General features: G+C 46.2%; 1 protein-coding gene across 4 annotated transcripts in view; it reads right to left on the reverse strand.

Moving 5' to 3' along the window:
- NUFIP2 (nuclear FMR1 interacting protein 2) overlaps window positions 1-19105 on the reverse strand; it is a 37986-nt gene extending 18881 nt beyond the window's left edge. Inside the window, exons 1-5 of one of the 4 annotated variants that reach the window (XM_087752110.1) lie at window positions 18671-19104; window positions 13879-15588; window positions 6295-6327; window positions 5624-5678; window positions 2934-5032 (exon numbers count right to left, since the gene is read on the reverse strand). In XM_087752110.1, coding sequence (XP_087608236.1) covers window positions 5626-5678; window positions 6295-6327; window positions 13879-15588; window positions 18671-18854 — 1980 coding nt within the window. In that variant the 5' untranslated portion in view covers window positions 18855-19104 and the 3' untranslated portion in view covers window positions 2934-5032; window positions 5624-5625. Of the gene's footprint in view, window positions 1-2933; window positions 5679-6294; window positions 6328-13878; window positions 15589-18670 lie in introns of those variants that run through there. The other 3 variants (XM_087752109.1, XM_087752111.1, XM_087752108.1) reach the window with 3 other exon arrangements.
- Between the last annotated feature and the right edge of the window lie 3394 nt (window positions 19106-22499).

The raw sequence follows: 22499 nt of genomic DNA on the forward strand, positions 1-22499 counted from the left end.
TCTTGTTAAAATATCTTTACAACACCTAAGCAAAAAAATATGTATTTTAAGAATAAAGCAGAAACTCCTAAAGCAGTATCCATTTTTGGAACCCTTATTTAGCACCTGAGGAAAGACTGTATGGAAAGCAGATAGTTTTTTGTTGTTGTTGTTGGGTTTTTTTTGTTTGTTTGTTTTTTAAGAAAACTGTAAGAAGTTGTGGTTTTGCTAAATGTTCATATGTTCGCAGTACACAAGTTTCATACCACAGAAAGAAATGAACTATTTTTTTTTCTTTGATACTCTACTCATTAATAAGGCTGTAGAAAAGGGATACTGCTATCTTACAAAATGGCTTTAGAGCTCTGGACATGTTATATGAAGCTTTCTGATTAACAGTCAAGATACATATAGCTCAGCATCCCCTGGTGAAAGCACAGGTATGACTTTTGCTCCTGTCCCAGGACAGAGAGCAGCCTGACACCCCCAGCAGCAGGCCTCCGAGGGTCTCATGCTGCAAGCACAAGGCGACCTCAGAGCCCTCTTGTACCTCCCCAGACGTCCGCTGCTTCGGCGTCGTGCTGCTGAGTGATGCCACTTTTGAGGATCTCGAGCAGGATACAAGGAAGCCAGCCTTACCCTGTGGTGTAACATATATTGTGCAAATGTCTAAAGCTCTGTAATCTCTGGAAGGCAGCGCAGACAGAGATCTTCTGCTCCTTCACACCAGCCCAGGTTCCTGCTTCTCACCTGCTTGCGCTAGGGTTTTTTCGCCTGGAAAAAATGCTCTCACGGTGGCCAAAGCTAGAATTACTCTGGCTTCTTCAGCTACTCCACCATGCTAGAGCTCTTCCAGCCCCAGCCCTCTTCCTGCCTTACACACTGGTGTGAAAACGCGTAGCAGCTTTAAATTAGGTGTAGCCTTGTTCTCTCCCCTCCTGACCTTGACCATCTCCCTTGTAAACAGCCTCTGTAAGGAAAACAAATCACTACGGACAGATGTACAGGAAAATCTTCTAGGGACAAGACTCCTAAAAGCTTTGGACACCATAGAAATTTACTGAAAATGCTGAATCAAGAGCAAAAACTAAACACACAGTAAAACTACCAGCAGTTCTGAAACATGTCTGTGAACGCCACTGCTCCCAGTTGTCCCTGAGGTCACCCACCAGCCACTTCTGGAAAAGATGCTATCGTGCTACAGTAACACTCTCTTGAAGGTGAAAAGCACTAATTATGCACGCAACTGAGAGTACACTTCTCTCTCTTTTTTTTTTTTTCTTTTTCCTAGCAGGAAGCGATTTTCCTTTCGATTTAGCTAGCTGGTTCACCCCGTCACCCGCTCCCAGCCACCGAATAGCTGACATACTCACAATCTAATGAGAATTGGGATTTTTTTCCACATTTCAAAGAAGTTCACAGCAGCTACAAAAGGCAAACAGCAAGATTTACAGTTCAGAAAGGGCGATGGTTTGAAGTGGGTTAGCGACAGAAACCATGCCCTGGAGCTACCCCCATTGTGAGAGAGACAGATTTCTAACGATGAAAACAGGTTTCACAGACAACCAAGGTAGGTTTAAACCAAAACCAAACTCCAACCAAACCTTGAAAGCCATCACATTGCCAATCCACTGGACGGATGGAGTGGGAGGGAACAGAGAGGCTGAATGTCCCCAGACCACTGTCACTGGAGATGGGAGCACGGAGCAGCTTTTAAATCATCTCTCGGAGTGGAGGAAACACTCCCTGATCCACCAAAGAGAAAGCAGATCCGGTGCTGGATCTGGCTGGTGGTATGCACTCCAGCCTGTGTTGCACAAGACACCCAACAGGACCTGCCGGCAGAGGAGGAGCAGTGGGGAGCGACAGCCCATGGCCATGCAGGAATTGTTATTCCAATAAACAGAAAGCCTAGCAAGGGGACCGGAGAGAAGGGACTCGTCAGACCCACAATGGGATCAGAAATGGGAGAGAAGCCTTAACCTGAATAAGTATCTTCATAGCTAATAAAAAAATAGGTCATGATTTCACCCTTAGTGCCACTTTCCAATACTACACATATTTAAGGGTTTATGTTTTAAAACTTTACTCAGCGTAATGAAAACAATGGCACAAATAAATACACGTTCACTCTCCTTAAGTAAGACGCTCGCACACAGTCAACTCCTCGCCCCCCCGCACGCGGGCATGCACAGACACCCTTGGGTGCAGACCCAGGAGAGAAGGCTGCTGCACCCTCTCCTGGGCTGTATTTGGTTTATGCTACAGTACTAATACTCGGAGTCAAACAAAACCAAAAAAACCCCAAAACATAAGACTTATCAGTAACACCTTAGCATTATTTAAATGTGCTAAATTAGTCACAGCTCAATTTCATTTTTTTTATAAGTTTACACAAAAATAATCAGAAAACAGATTAAATCTTAAGATATTTTTAATAAGTGCTCAGTAAAGAATTGTCTGAGGACTTCGGGAGGACAGCAGACAGCGACAGTGCAAGTTACACAATGGCACAAGGAAGTTTCTTCCATGGTCCTGCCTGGCTCTAGGCAATAGTCTATCCCAGAAACACAGCCTGCACTGGCAAGCCAGAACTACAGGAGCTCAGAGAGAGGATTTCCTAACTGCTTAGCACTGAGCACGCATTGTGGAGCTCATGGAGACAGACAAATAGACATTTGAAGAGAGGATGGTCAGAAATACAGCAGAGAAGCTGCAGAGGGTGTTTCTGGATGGGTACCACTGGCAAGGGGCCACACGCAGAGGGAAAAGCAGTAGGGACGAACATTGGGGAAAAAACAACACAACCCATCGCTTGAACTGTGTTTCTTTCAGCACTTCTTTCGCTATTTAGAAGACAGACTGGACTAGGCCAAGACGAGCATCCTCAAATATTCAGCAAGACTCAGATCTTTCTAAACACGCAGGGTCAGATTCAGCATGGGTTATTACTGTTCAGCTTCCGCATTGCGCCAGCCCCGAGAGTGGATCTGGGGGCGGGGGTACCAGGACAGCGCAGACTCCAGGTAAGCAAAACAGGGTTTGGTTTTGTCTTTTTTTTCAGCTTCCGCATTGCGCTAGCCCTGAGAGCGGATCTGGGAGCAGGGGTACCAGGACAGCGCAGACCCCAGGTAAGCAAAACAGGGTTTGGTTTTGTCTTTTTTTCTCTCCTTTTTTTTTTAATGGAAACCAGACCTTAAGGCGACAAGTGACTACACAAGGCAAATAAATACACAGCAGAGCCTTAAAGCCGGTAAAACAAACTGGAAACTTTGCTATTAGCCTTCAACTTTTTGAAAATAATAGTAATAATAAAAAACCAATACAAAACAACATTTCTTCCACCTTAATCTTCCCAGTCCCACTGTCCAGTTTGTTCAACACTTTAAAGCTCAGGCACGCCCCAGCTCTTCCGCAGTGGAGCCAGAGGCGATTCCGACTTTTGGCAAGCGGTTGGGAGACTCAACAGAATTAAAAATAGGAACATCAGAGGACTAGATATCGGCCACATCTGTAAACATGTTATACATCTGAAAGATACACACACCTGTAAAGGTGGTACAGTTTATAGGTGAAACAGAACTATTTGCGACTGGCCGACCACACATTTCTGAACCTGGACTGATACAATGCATGATTACTATATAGTATTACACTACAGTATTATACTATATAGTATTTTATACATCAAATGGAGTAGGCAATCCATAGTCAAACTTTTAAGACTAAGCGTGGCAGAAAGCTAGCAATCTTACAAAAGGTACAGAATTAAGTTTCATTGTCCCACCATGAACATAAGCATGGTGGGACATGCTTCTCATTCAGGAACAATCTTATTAAACGAATAAAAACAATTAAAAATGCATGCTACATACTCCTAGTTAACAAAAAAAAAAAAAAGAAAAAAGAAAAAAGTGGATAAATCTAAGCACAAGGGGTAGGCAAAAGTTTTGGGCTTATCTGCTTCCTGTAATGCCCCATAGGGTCCAGCCTAATTTTAGGAGACACCAACTGCTGCTGACCTTGATGCCGAGACATATATTAGCCAGTATTCAGCCACAAACACCCATGATGAGCACTAGGTACATGTGGAGCTTGGGCAGGTCAGAAAACCCATTTTTGCTTCATTCACTGCTTGCTCTTGCACTGGACCCTGTGACCTTTCCACCTTTTAAAAAACCCAGAAAAAAACTACCCAACCCCAAGATGATTTGGACACGCTACACAAGCTGCAATGGGACGGAGTGGGCTACACAGCTAGAGCTGGCAGTCTGCTCAGCCTCCTCTACCGGTGCTAGGAATCTTTCCTTTCCTTGTTTTTTTTTGTGTTTTGTTTTTTTTTTTTTAATTTTTAAATTATTATTTTCATTCCTAAGTCCTCCATTTTTGTAATAAAATATATTTTTATTAAGAGAATTAGAAGCAGAGCCCAGAAATACACAGACTGCATTAAAATATAAAAGAGCATTTCCAACAGGCAGGTGCGGGAAGCCCAGCCATTGGCATTCTATGGACAAATGCAAAAGGATTCAAATTCCCATTTTTCTTTTTCTTTTTTTTCTTTTTTTCCTTTTTTTTTTCTTTTGATTTTTTTTTTTAAGAGAAAAAAAATAATTCAAGAAGGGTAAAAGTTAGCAGACTCAATTCCTCTTCAGTTTTCCAATGAACATGGGAAAAAAATCGGCACATTTAGTGTTAGGAGACAGAGCAAATATGAAGCACCTACAGTTGAAAGCAGAAGATACTTTTTCTTTTTCTCTCCCAGTAATACAATGGCATTAAACTATGGGAACAGTGTTGGTTTTTTTTTTCCCCCCCATATTAAATGCCTAAACAGATTGCTTATTTTTGCATGTTGTCTTTTAAAATGAAAGAACTTTTCAGTTGCAATAGTCCACCGTGTAACCGGAGCCAGGTCAACTGTGTGACTTCACCATGCATCCTAGAACTGCAGTATTACCATCTTTCCCCCAGAAGAATGATGCTTTAAGACAATATCCCCAGCATAGGACTGGCTGCTTTACTCCTGGCAAAACATGCGGATTATAATTCTCTGGAAAAAAAAAAAGAAACTCTGCAAACTTCAAGGCGTTTCTCCAGCATTCAGTGGAAAACGAAACAGAAAAAAAAACAAATAGGGGAGGTGGAAGGGAAAGGGGAGATGAAGAATGGTGAATCATCCTGATTTCCCTGTGATTAGTGTGTCACTACAGCCACAGAACAAGAAACAGAAACCTTGTCAAGTGGAAATGCCTCTCCAGTGGGTTGCTGTTGCCCATGTAGACGACAGCAGAAACTTTAGAACCGGGCTTGTAAATTGAGTCTGTATTCGTTAATCACTTGCATTCACTCTTTAAACAAAAACAAAACAAAAAAACAAACAAAAAAATCTATTCAGTACCGGAGATTAAATAATCACGTGTGTAGTCTCGTTGAAATAAATTTTCAGATTCCTTAAGAAGTCTAATTACTTTCAGTTGCCATTTTTAAATAACTATATATATATTTGTATATATTATCCTGTGATTCTAGTTATGGTTCCTCTGCTGCACTGAAGATTTAGAAGGAGCATAAAAGCCTTTTGTCCCCCATGAACAGCACAAATGCTGCAGAAAGGTTATAACAGGCAGTCTTTTCTTGCTACCTTCATTGATCCAGGCGATCCATGGCTTCATCATAAGTGATTATCCTTTTGGGATCTGGAAAACAAGCAAAATCCTAAGTTTTTGACAAGCTACTTTCAGGACCCATGGCTGAAAACATTCACAAGGGATCTGCAAGGTACTCAGCCATTAACAAAGTTGTCCTTAGGTCCCCCAGCGACATCACTTCCTGCAAATACATTCAGGAGCCCTGGCTGACCTAACAGAGCAGTGCTTGCTCCCCATGTTACACCCCTGGGCAGCAACACTGCAAGAAGCGCATGTGTCTCCACTTACTGCTCTTCCCACAAGCTAACACAGAACACCTTCACAGGTGAAGTGTGGGGATATACCAGAATTTAAAACTTATTCTTGGGTGTGGCACCCAACACCAGAAATAGAAAGCAATTATTGTATACACATAGGCAAGGCTCATTAAATCTAATTTGACACTGGTTTTATTTCTTTTTTTAGAGACTGCTGCTCTCTGAACACCACACCATTATGGTAAAGCTTACTGTCCCAACTTTTAACAATCCAACACACAGATAGACTACAAACAGCAAGCACTGAAGAACCAAACTTGGGCATCTCTGGACACCAAGACAACCCACTCTCAACACCCATCCCAACAGACAGAACAGGACTTACTTATTCCTTTCAATATCCTTACCTTGCTTCTGCAAATTCCAAATCAATTCCATTTCTGTGGAGGCAAAACAAGAAGACCATTGTTACTATGCAGATTTATGCTGCTGTTAGAGACAACTCCAAACATGCTTTAATTTTTTGAATGTGGCATGACACCACTGCAGTTGTGCTGAGGCTTTCACACAAAGCCAACCCGATCCAGCCCAGCAGCGCATCACCAACCCAGCCCACAGGATTGTATGAATTTGACGTGAATGATCCAGTGATAAAAGACAGAGAGATGGATGTAACATGGTCTTAAGGGTCAGATGGCCAAACTGAGCATCAGAAATGTCATCGCCATTCTCTGCTCCTACAAATCACAATATAACTTTGGGCTTACTACTCTGAATCCAATGCTGCTTCACACATTACAGCCTCAACAAGTAGTCCGGAGAGATGATTTTTACAAGTTGACGCTTAACGTGTGAAATCAGAACCGCTGGACAAAGCGAGTTTCTCATGGTTCACAACATGCATCTGCTGAAGCACACTATGCAAAGATTACTCTGCTAACATCACTGCAAAAGTGCTGCCAACATATCATCCGAGAACAAGGTGCAATGCTCCAGACACACAGCTGCCTGCTTGGCTTGCAGCTCTTCCCCCAATTTACCTCTACAACACACTTGTGGGCTAAAGACAAACAAACCCTCCTCAATTCTCACTGAAAGAGCACATGCTTTTGTTTACCTAAGAAATAACAGCAGTTTAATGCTCTCTTCATTCACATTAAGAAACAGAAGGCTCTTCCCTTTAAAATATCCCCAAAATTAAGTCACATCTTTAGAGACCTATTCAAAAATAACTACATTTAGCCACTATCAAGTTGGAATTTTGTGAGCTAGAATATTTATAAAGACACTAACTGTACCCTGCGCCCAAGTTTAAGAAACAAAATTATAGAAAAGGAGCATTTAGTAGGAAAACAACCTGCAAGAACAATCTTTCAAGTCCCCCTTCTGCCAGAAAGGAAGGTGACAGGACCTTGGTAGGGGCTAGGAACGAAGAACGGCAATGGATTATTAAGCTACATGCCATGTGCAGTAAAGCACAAAACAACGCAATAAGTAAACTAACTGGCATGGGAAAGAAAGAAGAAAAAACCCTACAAAACTCGTGGCCTCAGCATGATGTGTGCCAAGTGTCACCTTGATGAATCGCTTGCGTGTTTGTGTCCCTTCTCCAACCCTTCATCTGTCCTTTGTCTGCTACAATCTCAAGCTCCCTGGGGCAGGAAATTGCATGCAAATAAATATTGCCAGCCCCTTCTGCACAATTAAGTCTTTTGTAAGGAAGGCTCTTGACAAAATTTTACAAGGTCTGTTATTTTTGTGTCACAATAACAGCAGCAATACGTTGCACTTTCATTGGGGGAACCCTAAGTGCTTTGGGAATAGTAACCAGCCTCTAACACCCCAGGGATATAAGCAACCTAGCAAGGTACTACCTCCCTCATCTGTCCAATGCAGATTACCCAGAAATAAAATGAACCAGCTACTAAAATTACCTCCAGCAGAGCTAGTTTTCCATTCAGTGAAGTTAGATGCATCATTTCCTAACGGCTAAAGAACATCATTTATTTTAACAGCTTTCCCCAAAGGCAGGGGACAGAAAACTACCCTGAAGTTGTTGGCTCCTCCACACTGGAGCAACGTTTGAGCACCAAATACAAGGCAGAGACTGAAGCGCTACCCGCTACTGTATCTCCATGCAAAAGACCATGTTTTCTTTTGTACTTCCATTTGGTCCTAACTTCACTGGACACCACGAGAATGTGAACTGCTTGTATTAAGATGTGCCTGACAATAAAATGGACAGTGAGATACTATCAAAAACACACCAAAAAACTTTTAAGTTGTCAAAATTCTGTTTTAAAAAAACCTAGCAAACCAACACCCAAACACTTCAACCTTTTCAGACTTCAATCTTCCTTCTCCTTCTTCAGAAGGACAGGTAGGAGAGAGGGTGGTGTAAAGTGTCCTGTAAATCCCAAACACCTGAATACATTGGCTGGCAGATGCTCAGCCTGACAAAGCTACAAAACCAAAGACCATCAGCAAACTGGATGCAATACCAACTGTTACTGAGTATCATCTGCCATCAGAAGAGCAAGAGCAAGGTCCTCCCCTCCACCTGGCCAGCAGCACACATACCAGATAGCACAGGTTAAGCACATTTACCAACTGAAACAGCTTCACGGGGGGGGCGGGAGGTCTTGGGCTAGCTGCAACACAAAATGAGGAAAACAAAAACGTTTTCCTTCAATCTTAAGATGGAATTTTATGATTTATTCTGCTTTACTTGGTAATACATTAGAGTGAGTTTTCCTCCCAGTTCTGGTTACAGGCTGTGGTCACCTACGACCATCACAAGGTGCTGTGACAAGTGCTGTGACCACTGTAATAGTGGTGGGACAGACTTCAGTGACGGACTTGGTGGACAGGCAGCTCAGCAGAGCCACCGCTGCACAACACCTGGCTCCAGCTAACCAGAGCAGTAAGCACAGGGATGCAGAGTGGAAGAAAAGGCAGCCCCCACAAGCTGGTCATGTAAGAGGTCCCAAGCCTGCTTTCAGCCCTCCTTCCTTGGGCTCAAGGAGCTCTTTTCTTGAGCCCACTTTCCCTGGATAAAGCTTCCAGGGCAAGTTCACTCACCCCTGCGTAGAAAAAGGGGTATCCTCACCATGCGTCTGAGTCTACCTCTCAGATACTGACCCAAAACTTAGTACTGCTGCTTTCCAAAGCAGAAGGTGGTCAAGATCTGACCAACAGGCAGGGGCCACCATTCTCAAAACAGGAGAGGCGGCCAGGGAAATGGCACGCTTCCTTCTCAGCTGGAGAAAATGCCATCAACAAACCCTTGCACAACCCAGAGTCAAAGCCAGTCCTGCTCCAAGCCAGGGGCAAAACACGGTCAGCTCCCATGCCCCTTCCAACCTCATGTTTTCCAGGATTTTTTTACAATTAGCTGGTCTCTCCACAGCCCTCCGGATCATGGTTTGCTGAGGAACTGCCGACAGCCCCAGCCACATCCACCTAACAAGCTCCAAGGAGAGGAACCACATTTTCTGGGGACTATCACTGAAACAAAGGGTTGGTGGAGGAAGGTGTTGATGTCAGGAACAGACTAAGGCACACTCTGGTGAATTACAGTGAGATTCCTCCTAGGTCAATAAACTTTATAGCAGTACTGGTACATAACGTTGGAGGGGAAAAAAGTCTTTCTGTGATAACTTGCTAAGACAGGCACTTTTACACATATTTTCCTTGCTAGAGAGGCTGCCCCTGCAAATATAAGTGTCTGCACAATGCTACAGTACTAGTTCTTTGTTCTTATAAATCTAACATATAAACTGGCAATTGTCCCCAAAATGAAGTGCTAAAACAAATAAAGAGGGACTATCCTCCTCTGATTTTTCTGTTTCTATCGGCAGGATGCAATGATTAAGTTAGGGGATTACCCCGGAAACAAAGCAAAGACTAAAAATTCAATGCTGCGGAGACTCATTGCTGTACTGAATACACTGTACTCAGCCTGACAACTGGAAAAAGCAGACCCTCAAAGAAGAATTAAATCAGCTTTTGCCCCACAAGACCATAAGCAACAGAGTGAATCTAACCCCTTCCCACCAAGGGGGATGGGAAACCAAGGCTTCCCCGCTGCCTGCCCGCCCCCCCCAACGTAAAGGATAAAAATTGCTGAATTCACAGCTCTGCTATTTCTTCTGACCCAATTCACCATTACAGCAAACGCCACTCCTGGCAGGTCCACGCTGCCTTGCTCTCTTTTCCATGCTGCTCTTCTGCTTCTTCATGTGAGCAGAGATGCTGGTGTAACCAAGATTATGAGAAGGAACAAAGCAGCAGCACAGGCAGAAACTTAGGTGCAAGACAGAAGAGGGAAACACTGCAGTTTTCTCTCTTCCACCTATGCAGTCTTTGCTACTGTGCAGCTGAACTGGAAACCTTGATTATTAGCTTTTTAGTTAAGGACAAACAAACTACTAAGCTTCCTACCACAAAGTTTGCCATATAGAGCCCAGTGTTAGTGACAGCCAGCCTGGCCTGGAACACTGCAACTGCCCAAACATGACAAAAGGAGGAGGACTAAAGCAATAAGATACTGATTTTAACAGAAGTAAAACTGAGATAACCCCAGCCTCCTCTTCTGAAGGACCAAAAAGTCTGCGAGGACCAGTTTTACCTCAAAAAGATTAGGATTTTGGCAATGCAACACCAAGGCAGATATTCAGTTCTAAGCTAGATAGGGACAATGTCCCTAAGGGAGAGCATCACTCCTTCCTGGTGCTTTCAGTCTCCCATACTAAGCGACCGTCCCTATCTCCAATCACATAAACAGTAGGCCTACCACTGCTCAACTAAATCAGATCTACCTTGCTAAATCAGGTATGTCACCCACAAGTGTTTCAAGGCACTGTCACAAACACTGAGCAGCACGCGCTGTCAATGAAGGCAGCCACGCTGAAGGATCGTGCTTTACAGTCAAGCAGATCAGATGATCAAGGGAGTCTTTCTGCCCTTTAAAAAGGAGAAAAAAAAAAAGGCAAGGCACAGTGCAGGGGCACAGAGGAAATCAGCACAAAAAGCATCCAAGAGAAGAACAGGAGGACGCATCATCAGCCTTGCCAGTGCCCTGACTTCTGGGGAAAAAGCAATCTAGGCATACGCAAATGAGCACAGCTTCCTCCACCAGGACGTCACTCCACTCTGCAGCCACCCAGCCTTACACCCCAGCACAGCCTTGCCAGGATGCACGATGCTGCGGTGGTTTAAACAGGATTACTGTACCAGAGCCAGCCCACCCTGTGTGTTACTTCCTCCATCCATCCTCTCCCAGGGAAGCTGTGAAGCAATTACAATCTATAATGCCCATTGCAGTCACCGGGCAAACCGTGCACAGGAAAGCCTGGTTTGCTGGAACAAAGCTACCTGGAAGCTTTCCCATAGCCTATTTACAGTCCAAGATGAGGATCCGCATAACCTGATCACAGCTACAGACACGAACAGTGCAAACAAGGGTGCAAGCTTGCAACACACAGGTCGAAGCACCGCAACTGCTCATGCTAGAGCCCATTCCTCACTGCAACACCCAGAGCTTCATCCTTGCACCACGGGTAGCTTGCACTGAACTACCACATATGGATGAGCTCAGGGTAGGGACCCCACCAGTGCTCCTCGCTCACCCCTGTCCTTGACCCATAATCGTTTCTCTTTGTGTCCATAACCCCAGAGGCAGGACAGATTTGAAGATCAAACTATCGAGACTTTGCTCAAAAGCAAACAGATCAATCTGAAGCGGGAGAAGTTCACCCTTCTCTTGAAACCAAAACCAAACAATCTGAGGATCCATCTGCTCGGAACACCCTAACACTAGCCTAGGCAAACCCGCATGCTCTCCCAAACAAGAAGGAGGGGAAGGCAGCTTGTAGAAAATAAGCGAGTGAAATAATTTATTTCTTATTGCAGAGGAACTGGCTGGCTAGGAGTAGGACCTCAGAAAAACAGCCCAAGATAAACTGAGAGAATGGTGTGGGAATTAACCACTACACTGCTGTCCTGCACACGCACACCCTCGCAGATGTTTTCTAGACATTTTGCAGCACACTGTGCCACAAGAGCTCACCCACTGGGCTCTGGCTGCAGAATCACAGCCATGAGGAGGGTACAGTGTTTTCCACCTCCATGGGGCAGAGGAAGGCACCGTTCCTCCCAATACCCCTTAACCCAACTCACCCCAATGGACTTGAACACACACACAACACCCAACATTGTCACAGAAGATGTACTAAGACCTGTACTGATCTCCTGCTTTGTAAACTAGCAATAACACCTGAAGACTAAATAGGAGAAAGACATGCTCAAGCTGTTTGGAGCACCCCTATCACTGCATTAATGACAACATCGATTAGAAACATCCATCATCTTTCACCCCTAAGTAACACCCTGAGGCTGGCACAAACACAGCTTGAAAAATAAACTGGCACAGAGGAGTGGTGGGGCAGGAACCTGTTTCCCCAGGGCATCACAAGGGTGCTTTAGGTGTCCATTCTTGCCATTGAATGTAATTAACTCCTCTGTTTCGAAGAACTGAACGCAGCCAGACTTTGAAGTTAACACCTCCTTAAGAGGACATGGGAAAGGAGTGTTCTTTATTTTCCTGTTGCTACTATTTTTTTACTGGGGTCTGTCTTTCACACAGCTAGTGAGAAGGGGAGAGCTGATGAGTCTTGCTACAGCTGTACAAAAGTTGCTTTTCTACAAGAAAGTTCAGGCTGATCAAAACCACAAACGAGACAAACTTTAAGTGTTAGAAAAATTTGTGAACTGTTAAGAGGATGATTGCGTAGGACTTCCCTTCTACACTGTGCTATGGTTTCCGGTACCCCGAATTTCTGACGAGAAACTGGGATTCAGGCTGCAGGCTGGCACAAGAAATGAGAACAGAAAGCTTGCTTTAATACTGGAATAGATTGAGCAGTGGGTAGAGGACAAAGACCCAGATAAAATCAATTGATGAACACTGTTCTCAAGAATACTAGAGTTTAAAACAGGTGGGGGATGCAGGGAGAAGGGGGGGGTGTGTCAAATAAAAACCAAATGCCCCAGTGTTCATCAGGGATAGGTAAGTAACACCGTGGCAAAAGGGAACACACAGCTGGGCTACCGCTAACACTGAGCCAGGACCAAAAGCCAAGAACTGCCACCAGACCTCAGAGCTTCTGGGGCTGAGGCTCAAGCAGAAAGCAAGCCGTCCCACAGGCTTCCCTCTCTTCATTCCCAGTTTAAAGCGTCTGTATTGTGTTTGAGTCATTTCAGTCTCAAAAAAAAACAGGAAAAAAAGGAGCTGGACTACAAAGGACTCCATGAAAGCAATAAAACCATCTGAAAGATTTGGCCTACAAAAACAATGAGAGAATTCAATCTGCAGCTTACAGAAGAGTTGATAAGCAAAGATCTGTCTTGCTGTCGCCACAATACTCAAGAAGGGCAGAGGAAAAGTGTGTGTGGGGGGGTTCGCTTAAAAAAAATAAAACAAGCACACCATGAAAAGCTGTAGGAATATTTCTTTTCTTCCTTCAAAGCCATGATTTCATGGCCTGATCTGCCCAGGGGAAAAGCTGCAACACTTTGATGGCAGAGGTGTGCGCATGGACTATGAAGCCTTTTCGGTGACAGAACATCACCTGGCAGAGCTGGAACAGAGCAGGTGAACCTACACATTTAAGTCCTTCCAATGCCAAGAAGCTTAGAAGGAACCTGCTTGTTCCATAGGAATGAAAACGTAAAACACACTAGCTATTATCCCTATGAACATCACTTACGCTTGTCTGTAGGAACGGGGAAACAAATACCTCTTAACATTAATTAAACAACCATTGAATGACTTTCCCAAACCGTTATTGCCATTAGAGATAGAAAAGCAAAAAGCTCATTTTCAAAACAATCAGAATAGCTGTAAGGAATAGATCATGTTAGAATATTGCACTTAAAAAAATAGAAAAAAAAAGAAGAGAATGCCCTTAGGCAGCAAGTTAAGCCATTACCTTTAGTGTGATATATAATAGCAGCCCTCAGGTCAAAAGAACCCCAGCTATCTTTCCTTTCTAGGCCTCTCTGGTACCTCTGTTCTTTGGCGGAGGCTAGCAAATTGTTCGTAGGAGAGGCCAGAGGATTCTCTATTTCATAGTCTTTTGAAAGAAACACTAAAGCACCTTGGCTACCGGTGTCTGCCTTTTGTAGGTCACCTGTGTGATGCGACTCCAAAGCTAAGACACCACCCTCAACAGCAGTCCCAGGCTTAAGAACAGCAGTAAGAATTTGAGAGCTAGTCCGTTTATCCAGCTCATAAGCCTTAGGAAACACAGGTTGTTCAGTTCCTGAGGGAATAATTTCAGCACACTGGGAAACCAAAGTGGCAGGATATTCCCCTTGAAACGTCACTTCCATTAACTGATTATCCGCAGATTTCCCCACAACAGTTTCAGGTCCAGCACTGGGCTCATTTATGAAAGACAAGCCCCACTGATTCTGGAAGATATCTCCCAGGTTCTGCTGATTCGTCTGCGATGGGAAATCGACTTGCGCTGTACCCAGAAGCACAGTTTGCATATTTGAAGGGTAGATAAAAAGGCTAGATTTCTTTTGTTCGAGAGCTGTTGAAGTTGTACTCATGTCCTGGGGTACTGACTCAGAGGAGGTTGATGGTACAGTACTAGCAGCAGTTGAGAGCAGCGGCTGGGTCCCTGGAGAATACACACTTCCATCAGTCCCTGCTAGAATCGGCCCATTCGAGAAGCTAGCAGAAGTAACAGATTTCATAGCAGACATGGGGACTTGGGACAGTCGACTTGATGTTTGCGCCTGAGTTTCCCCAGCAGATGACGAAGATGACAAAGATGATGTGGATGGGGTTTGAGCTGCTTTGTTGAGGTTTTCTTTAACTTTACTTGCATAACTTATTTTGGGAACAATTTTAGCACTGCTATTGTCCACTGGAAAAACTGGGGGTGGTTTAAATAAGGTCCATGAGTCCTCTTTAGAAGTAGCCGACGATGCATGCTTCCCTTTGGGCCGGTCATCGAACTTCTTGCTGCTAATCCCAGGTTTGGCATCAGAGTTTTTTCGCTGTACATCCCCAAGCCCATGCTTTCCCCGGCCTGCTCCACCAGCCCCAGACTCATATTTCCAAACAGGCTTAGTATTTTCAATTCGGTTCCCCTTTTGTTCACTATAATCAGGCTTGAAACTCTCAAGTTCCTGTTTTAAGGTTGGTGCACTGACCTCCTGTTGCATTATTTTGTCCTGTACTAGGTTCAAGTTCTCACAACCCTTGGCACTGTTGCGCCTGCCTTTCCGTTTTTTAGGCGTAGTATATCCACTCTCAGAGCCACTACCATCGTTATCGGCTCCTTTGCCTACATAGCCATTCGTGATATAGCTAGAATTATTGGTTACCACACCATTTGGAATAGACACTCCCTCTGGCTTGTCTGAGGACTGGCTTTCTCTAAGTTTATTTTCATAGGACTTCTCATTCTTTTTGTCCATGCTATTCTTCTGAATGAAGTTCTTGGGTTTGATTCCAGCTTTCCCCAAAGCACTGGCCTTCACAGTCTGCTTTGGGGTCACATTAGTGTCTACAAGCTGCTGGCTGCCATTGGGTACCCTGGATCCTGGGGTGGTGGTTTCATCAGAGCACAAGCCCTTTAATGACACTTCTCTCTCTCCTGCATTACCATTTAGCTCTCCGTAGCCTAGAAGAAAGCCAAAAACAACAAAAGGCAAGAATTAGAATGTGAAATGTTAAAATTCTGATTGCAGAAAGCTGTAATCAGTCCCAAACACATCCAATTTCCTCAAGCAGACATTTTAAAATAGGAAAACATCTAGTCTCTGACATACAAAAGCACATGCTTGTTTGATGGAAGCCATGGCAAGAAAGGTTAAGCAGAAAGTACCAGCAGCTACTGACTTTCACATACAACAGTGTGATGTATAGATAACAAAACAAAGCAAAAGTATATGCAGATACTATGTAAGGACACTATACTGTACTAAAGATCACTGGCAAGCTGGAGAGCTATTTCATCAGCTACTATTTCCAGGTCACACAGAGGAAAAAAATTAATTCCCAGGATGCTTCAAGACAGAGGGATCCGCTGCCTTTGCTACAAGATTTGTTGAAGTTCAGCATCCATACTGTGAACAAGGGCCAACTCCTATCATCTCCATCAGCTCCCAGAACTGCAACACTAGCAGCCCTCCTTCCCACCCTCCTCTCAAATGCCATCTCTAGTAAGGGGCAAAGAAAGGGGAAAAAAAAAAAAAAAAAAAGCCGTTTTCCAAAAGGACACATGCAAGTCCAGTTGGAAGTTGCATCTCCTCACTTCATTTCAAAATAGCAACCAACACCTCCCTACATGTGTTCTTCAGCTTTGGAAAGGTGCTAAAACTGGGAAGAAATGTATCCCTGCAAGCACCCTTCCACCACCACTGGCAACTGGCCTCCTGCCCACTGAGAAACTTAATTATTTCAGAGTCCCTGGGAGACCCAGTACCAGCTTGAGACCCAAGCAGTACAGTACTTGCTGAGGGCTCCAACTCATCAAACCCTGAGATTATGCTGTATACTCAGCTTTCCTTTTTGCTTCTCAAGTTCATTTCTAGGCCTTACGGTTCTGAAATGAATCTTGAGAGTGCAATTCAAGTGAAGGTGGAAGCCCAGGACAGTCCAGACTGAACCACCTCATCTTCCTCAATTTTTTTTTTTTTTTTTTTAAAATCTCTGGCCAGAGACCTATTGCTTTGGAGGACCCCAGCTACAATGCCCCAAGAGAAGCCTTGAAGCCCCACTGAGAGTCGGGAAGAACACGCTGTAGCCAACTCAGCAAATACACTCCAGCTGTGGACTGAGCAGAGGGACTCCATCCTACTGCACCCGCTCCTCCGGGAAGAGCGCTATCCTAGCTCCCCCTCTTACTCACCCCACTCTCCCGCCCTCCTTCCCGAGGGTGGAAAGCCTTTTATCTCCCACAACAACTGACCCACCTAAGGCTTCATCTGCAGCCATGGTGGCGCGAAGTCAGCACGGCACACGGAGCCCCCCAAGAATGAGAGCAGGCAAAAGTCCAGCTTGAAAAAGAATGTTTTTCTTGTTGCCAATGTTGTTGAAATTAACTGCTACACTAAAAATCATTGTTATCCTAACATCCTGGAGCCTCAGATGTCTGGCAGATGTAACTGCTCAAGTTCTGTGCAAGTCGGGAACACAAGAATCCTTGTAGGAATCTTTACAGAAATTCCACAACTGAGTTTGCTGAGAGGGATCAAAATGGATTTTACTACACGCAAGTATCTGTAACCACCACAAGTTCCACTATAACTTTCAAATATGCTGTTAAGAATATTAACCATAAATACTTCATCCCAGAGAAAACTGATAGGATGGGCAAGGACTAAAAATTAAGTATTTCAGAATAACATACACAGGAAGCCTTCTCAAGAGCAATGTGTTATAACTGACCTTGTATGACTCAAGACTTCTGACACCACTTGTTAATGAAACAAAACAATAAGAGTGGTCATAAGACCATTACAGATGAGGAGCGAAAGAATAAAATGAAGAACAAAATCCATTTCAGCAAGTCAGTGTGTCAGCAGTTTCTAGTTCCAATTTTCAAGTATTCACAACTCAGCTGCCTGAGTTTTCTCCAAATCAACATTTGGCACAGCTGGCTCTGGCCTTGACACAGAGGTGCAGTAACCAAAATTTAGGGGAGAAAAAAAAAAAGGATATCAAAATGAACAGGTGAAGAGTATTTAGCAGCCTCACAAATCGTTTCATAGCTGGAGAGGGAGGGCTTCAGAGTAAGTGCATATTAAAACCCTGGGCACGCTGCAAACAGTGAAATGACTACTCAACTTATTTTTGCTCAGTAACTTATTTTAGCGTATGCCTGATCAGGTCCCTCCCTACCCCCACTCCAGAGGCTGCACACGAGGGCACCCTGCGTGGCCCTGTGGCACTACCAACCCTTCTTCCTGACGCAAGTCAGGTCTCTTCCCATCTCCCGCCTGATTATATAAATAAAAATTTGTAAGGCGGGGGGGGGGGAAAACGTGCACGGCATTCTGGCCGTTCTTGTAATCACACACTTACTTTGAACCCACAGAAGTCCCCAAATAGGATTTTTTAAGACACAGCAGCCGCGCAGCCCCCCAGGATGAGACGGGGGCTCCGACCCTACCCGGGAGCAGCCCCCCCCCCCCCGCCGTAGCCAGGGCCGCCCGCCCAGCGCGCCGGTACGCCGCTGGCTCGCCACAGCCCCTCTCCCGGCCGACCCGGAGAGAGCAGCCCCGGCCCCAGCCCCCGCGCCTCCCGGCTACGGGCGGCGGCCGGGAAGGAGGCGGACGAAGGCCCCCGGCCGGGCCGGGCCGGGCCCCGCCAGGCCGCGCCGCCGCCCCGCTCCCGCCGGCGGGGCCGGGCCGGGCCCCTCCGCCTTATCTGACTCATTGATTTTTTCACGCTCATCAATTTTTAACCAGCACCTCGCCCCCCACTGCCCCCCCAGCTCGGCTTGGCGCGGCCCGGGCGGGGGACAGCGCCCCTCCGAGCGGCGCGGCCCGGCCCCACGTGCCCGGCGGGCTGTGGCGGTGCCGGCGGGCCCCGCAGCTCCCGCAGCCGCGCCGGCCCCAACATGGCGGACAGGAAGCGGCCCCAGCGCAGCGGAGAAGCTTCCAGCCGGGCCGGGGGAGGAGGAGGAGGAGGAGGAGGGCCCCGCCGTCACCCCGCGAAGGTCACAGGCCCCGGCCCGCCGCCCGCCCGCCCGCCCCGACCTGCTCTCCGCTTCGGCGCCTCCTGGTGCTGCGGGCCGCCGTGCTTATGCTCGTGTCGGAGTGGCGGCTTGAGCTGGGCTCGGCCGTCGGGCGGCGGCAGGTAGGCGCTCTGCGGGTGGTGGTGGTGGTGGTGACTGTAGTAGTAGTAATGGTGGTGATGGTGGTGGTGGGGCTGCTCCTCCATGGGGGGCGGCTGAGCAGGGCCGGGCCGGGCTGGGCGCTCGCTGCTGGGCCGTGCGGCTCCGGCACTGGGACGCGGCTAGCGCGGGGGAAGCGGCGGACTGGCAGCGCCCGCCCTGCAATCAGCGAGCCGCGCCGCCGCGACCGCCCCCCGCCCCGCCCCGCCCCGGCCGCCCGGCGGAAAAGGAAGCGCCCGCCGCCCGGCAGAGAGGCGAGGCGAGGCGGTGTGGGGGGAGCCAGCCCAGCCCTGCTACGCCATCGCGGCGTCAGCCCGGGTGGGCCCCGCCTAGCCGCCCCCTCCCCGGGGGCAGCGGCAGGTGAGGCCGTGCTGCCGGAGACGGGGCTGCCTAGGGGCGGGTAGGCCTTCCCCCCCCCCCCCCCCCCCCCGTACAAACACGGCTGAGGCGGAAAAGGGGGCTACGCCGAAGCCATCTCCTTCCCCTGCTCTCGCTGCCGAGTCAGGCCTCCGAGCCTGGCGAGCAGCCCCGCGCCTTCGCTTCCACAGAAGTGGGGTGTTTCACACCCCGGCGCCGCAGCCTCGCCTCCTGGAGAGGAGTGGCGCGTTTCCCAGTAGGGTTTTGCTGCAGGGTCAGCCGGGAAGAGGACGGCTGGGGATGCAGCAGAGCCTCGTTTTACAGTAAACGAGTGGATGAACTGTGCCCTGCTGCCGAGCTGTGCAAGTTATTAGAATAGCGTCAAATAGGGCCACGCTGGAGGGGATTTGATCAGGCACGTGAAGCAGGAGCACCGGTAGCTGCCGGGTTTTAAGCCGCAGTCACGGAGAACTCGGGAGCAGCAGCGGCACCCTCGGAAAGACAGGGTTGAGCTGCGGCGGCTCCCGCCGGAGCCCGGGCCCCTGTCTGCTCCTGGGCTCCACCCGCAGACGCCCGGCAGCAGCGCAGCCCGGGACAGACCCCGCTGCTCACCCTTCCCCGGGCCTTGCCGCTCTTGGCTGAGCGCGGTGCGTGCTCAGTACCAGCTCTGGTGAGGGAAAAGTAGATTCCAACAAATATTCCTGCCCACTTCTGAGGGAAGCACCGGAGATTTTGACTGATGCTGAACAAAAAAAACCCAAAACGGGTTGTTGGAAAGCCTGAGAGTGGAAGGGGGAGACAACTTGAAACTTGTCAAGATCTGCAACGTATTTCATATGATTTCAAACCTCTGATAATCCCCACTGGAGCATGTTGTGTGGGGGTGTTTGGCAGCTAAATGACCTGAACTCCTGCCTCTGCTCTGAGCATGCTTTACTACAGGAGGAACAGGCCAGCAAGACTTTCCCCTCAGATTGCCTCTCTCTGGCCAATGGCTCCCAGTTCAACACTGAGGCAGAGCGTAGACAGACCCAGGGATTCTCCACAGGCACCAAGGCAGCACTGAGACAAAGGGTGTTGATTTGAATGCAGAGCAGTGAGGAACCAAGGCAGGAGTTAATTAGGTGGGTAAGAAAAGGGCAGAGAGAGGGATGGGGAGACCCGAGATAGACACATATAGGCTGGAGTCAAAGGCAGAGTCCTGCTCCGACTTGTTCAATAGTCCGGTATGATTAATTACCTCCAAATACTCACAGTGTGCACCACAGCAAACGGGGAGGAAGAAAGGCAAAAGAAAATGTGATCATGTAATTAAAGACCGTTATAGTTAATGTGCACAAAAAGAATAAATGGGCTGCATAAACAATCTTAAAAATAGTATTTCCTCACTTCTCAGGGCTTGCACTTGCAGCTTTAATGCCCTGCTATATTTTTTTAGTATTTTAATAACAGTAAACAAAATTAATAAAGTTCCTGTGTCCAGAAAGCCCTGTCAGACCTTGGCTCTGTTATGCTGGGCACTGTACAAAAGACAGAGCCCTTGCCCAGAGATTTTACAGTTCCCAAGTTTTATTTCAACAGAACGTAGTTGAAAGATTATGCCTCAAGCACAGCTTCCCACTCCACCCTCCTCTTTAATACATAGGAAGAAAAACTTTTCCTACCAGAAATACCAACTTCTACATTAATATAGAGGATTTTTTTCAAGATTTGAGGTACCTGAAATATCATGAGTTCTGTGCCAAGCTGGCCCTGCAGTTTACATTTCTTTCAGCACAATGCAAAGCAATTTAAAATGCAGTGAAACCGTTTAAGCAAGCAACTATGAACTTTGGGCTTTACCCATGCTCTCAGGAATAACAGTCCTTTCAAACACTGACTTGTGGAGTGACCTCACATTTTTTAGGAGACAAGTCTTAAAATAAGGAGTCAGGCTTTAATCACAGTTGACATTTTATTGGTGGCTTGGAAGAATTTATTTTTAATATAAGGAACTGGCTTGAAGACATAAATTTCAAAAGGCTCTGAAGAAAGCAAACAATTATGGACAAATCAACTGCACACACATATATCAGAAATCTAAATACAGGGGGCAGTGGGTTGTCTCTTCGTGAATGACAAAGCAACTATTTTGCTGCTTAGAAGTGTCATGTTATCAGTATTATATTATCTAAAGCTTGCAAAAACAAATTTTAAAAAGTCCAAAATAATACAACCTGGGGCCCATCACCTTCAGTAACACACCTAGCAAATGAAGCACAGGCATCCCACACCACGAGGTGGCTAAATGCACGTGTGTCTACAAGGTGGGTGACTGCCGCTCAGTGCAGAGATGCATTTTAAAGGTACTACAAGTTCCAGCATGCAGTGCTGCACCATAGCCTGGGGTCGCCAACCTGCCGTGCTGGGACATGCAGTCTTCAGAAGCTATACTTTATCTTAATCCCATCACTAGCACAACATTGCACCAGTTACACTGCGTACTAATATTCAACAGTTGTTCAGGATGCGTTCTCTGTGGAAAAGGGAAACCAGAGATTTCTGTGCCTCCTCACCTGCAGCAGTTTTCCTTCTTACTGCTCTTTGAGTTTGGCAAACCAGCAGGGTCTCATGCAAAGGAAAGAGGTAATTTTCCTTGGAATTCCACACCCAGTGCCAAGTATTCCCACATCCAAAGTTGGGCACAAAGTTGGGCACAGCCAGCATAATTTCTAACTCAATCACTTATTCAAAGCTTTATTTTATACAGCTTTGAAGTAGGTGGCTTTTCAGAGAACCTGCCATTTAAAGCTGCAAAATGAAGGCAGCAAGGAATGAATCAACTGCTACAGAAATCATGAGAAAGTTTTCCTGGAGAGTCTGACCTGAGATGAGTTTTGAACTCATACGAAAATGCAGTTAAACTGAGAAGCTATTCTAGTGATTTTCTAAGAACAAATAATTTCCTTTCAAAGGCAATCCTCTTTAAGACACTACCTTTAATTTCCATCAAGTGTTTTCAGGTAAGTTAAAATTGAAACTATAAAATTAATCCATGAAAAGAAAAATGCTGGCTTTGTAATATTTCTTGTGTCTGTCTCCCATTTTAAGACTCAAAATTGGGAAAATTACCATATTTATAGATATTAGGGAGGGCTCTTATACAAAGTATGTGTGACATTTATTTACATTTTTTTTGCCACAGTGTTTTCATTTATAGCAAGGGTTCAGACTCGCAAAATGCTCTATATTCTAATACATCCAACCTAACAAAGCACTCAAGCAGATGTTTAGTTCCAAGTATACAACCATACTATTCAAAACCTTGCCACATTGGCCCCTGAAATCTAATGTAT

Source organism: Nipponia nippon, unplaced genomic scaffold (genome assembly GCF_047370975.1).
Source record: "Nipponia nippon isolate SJK-2023a ecotype South Korea unplaced genomic scaffold, ASM4737097v1 scaffold_15, whole genome shotgun sequence".
In the NCBI taxonomy this organism is placed as follows: Eukaryota; Metazoa; Chordata; class Aves; order Pelecaniformes; family Threskiornithidae; genus Nipponia; species Nipponia nippon.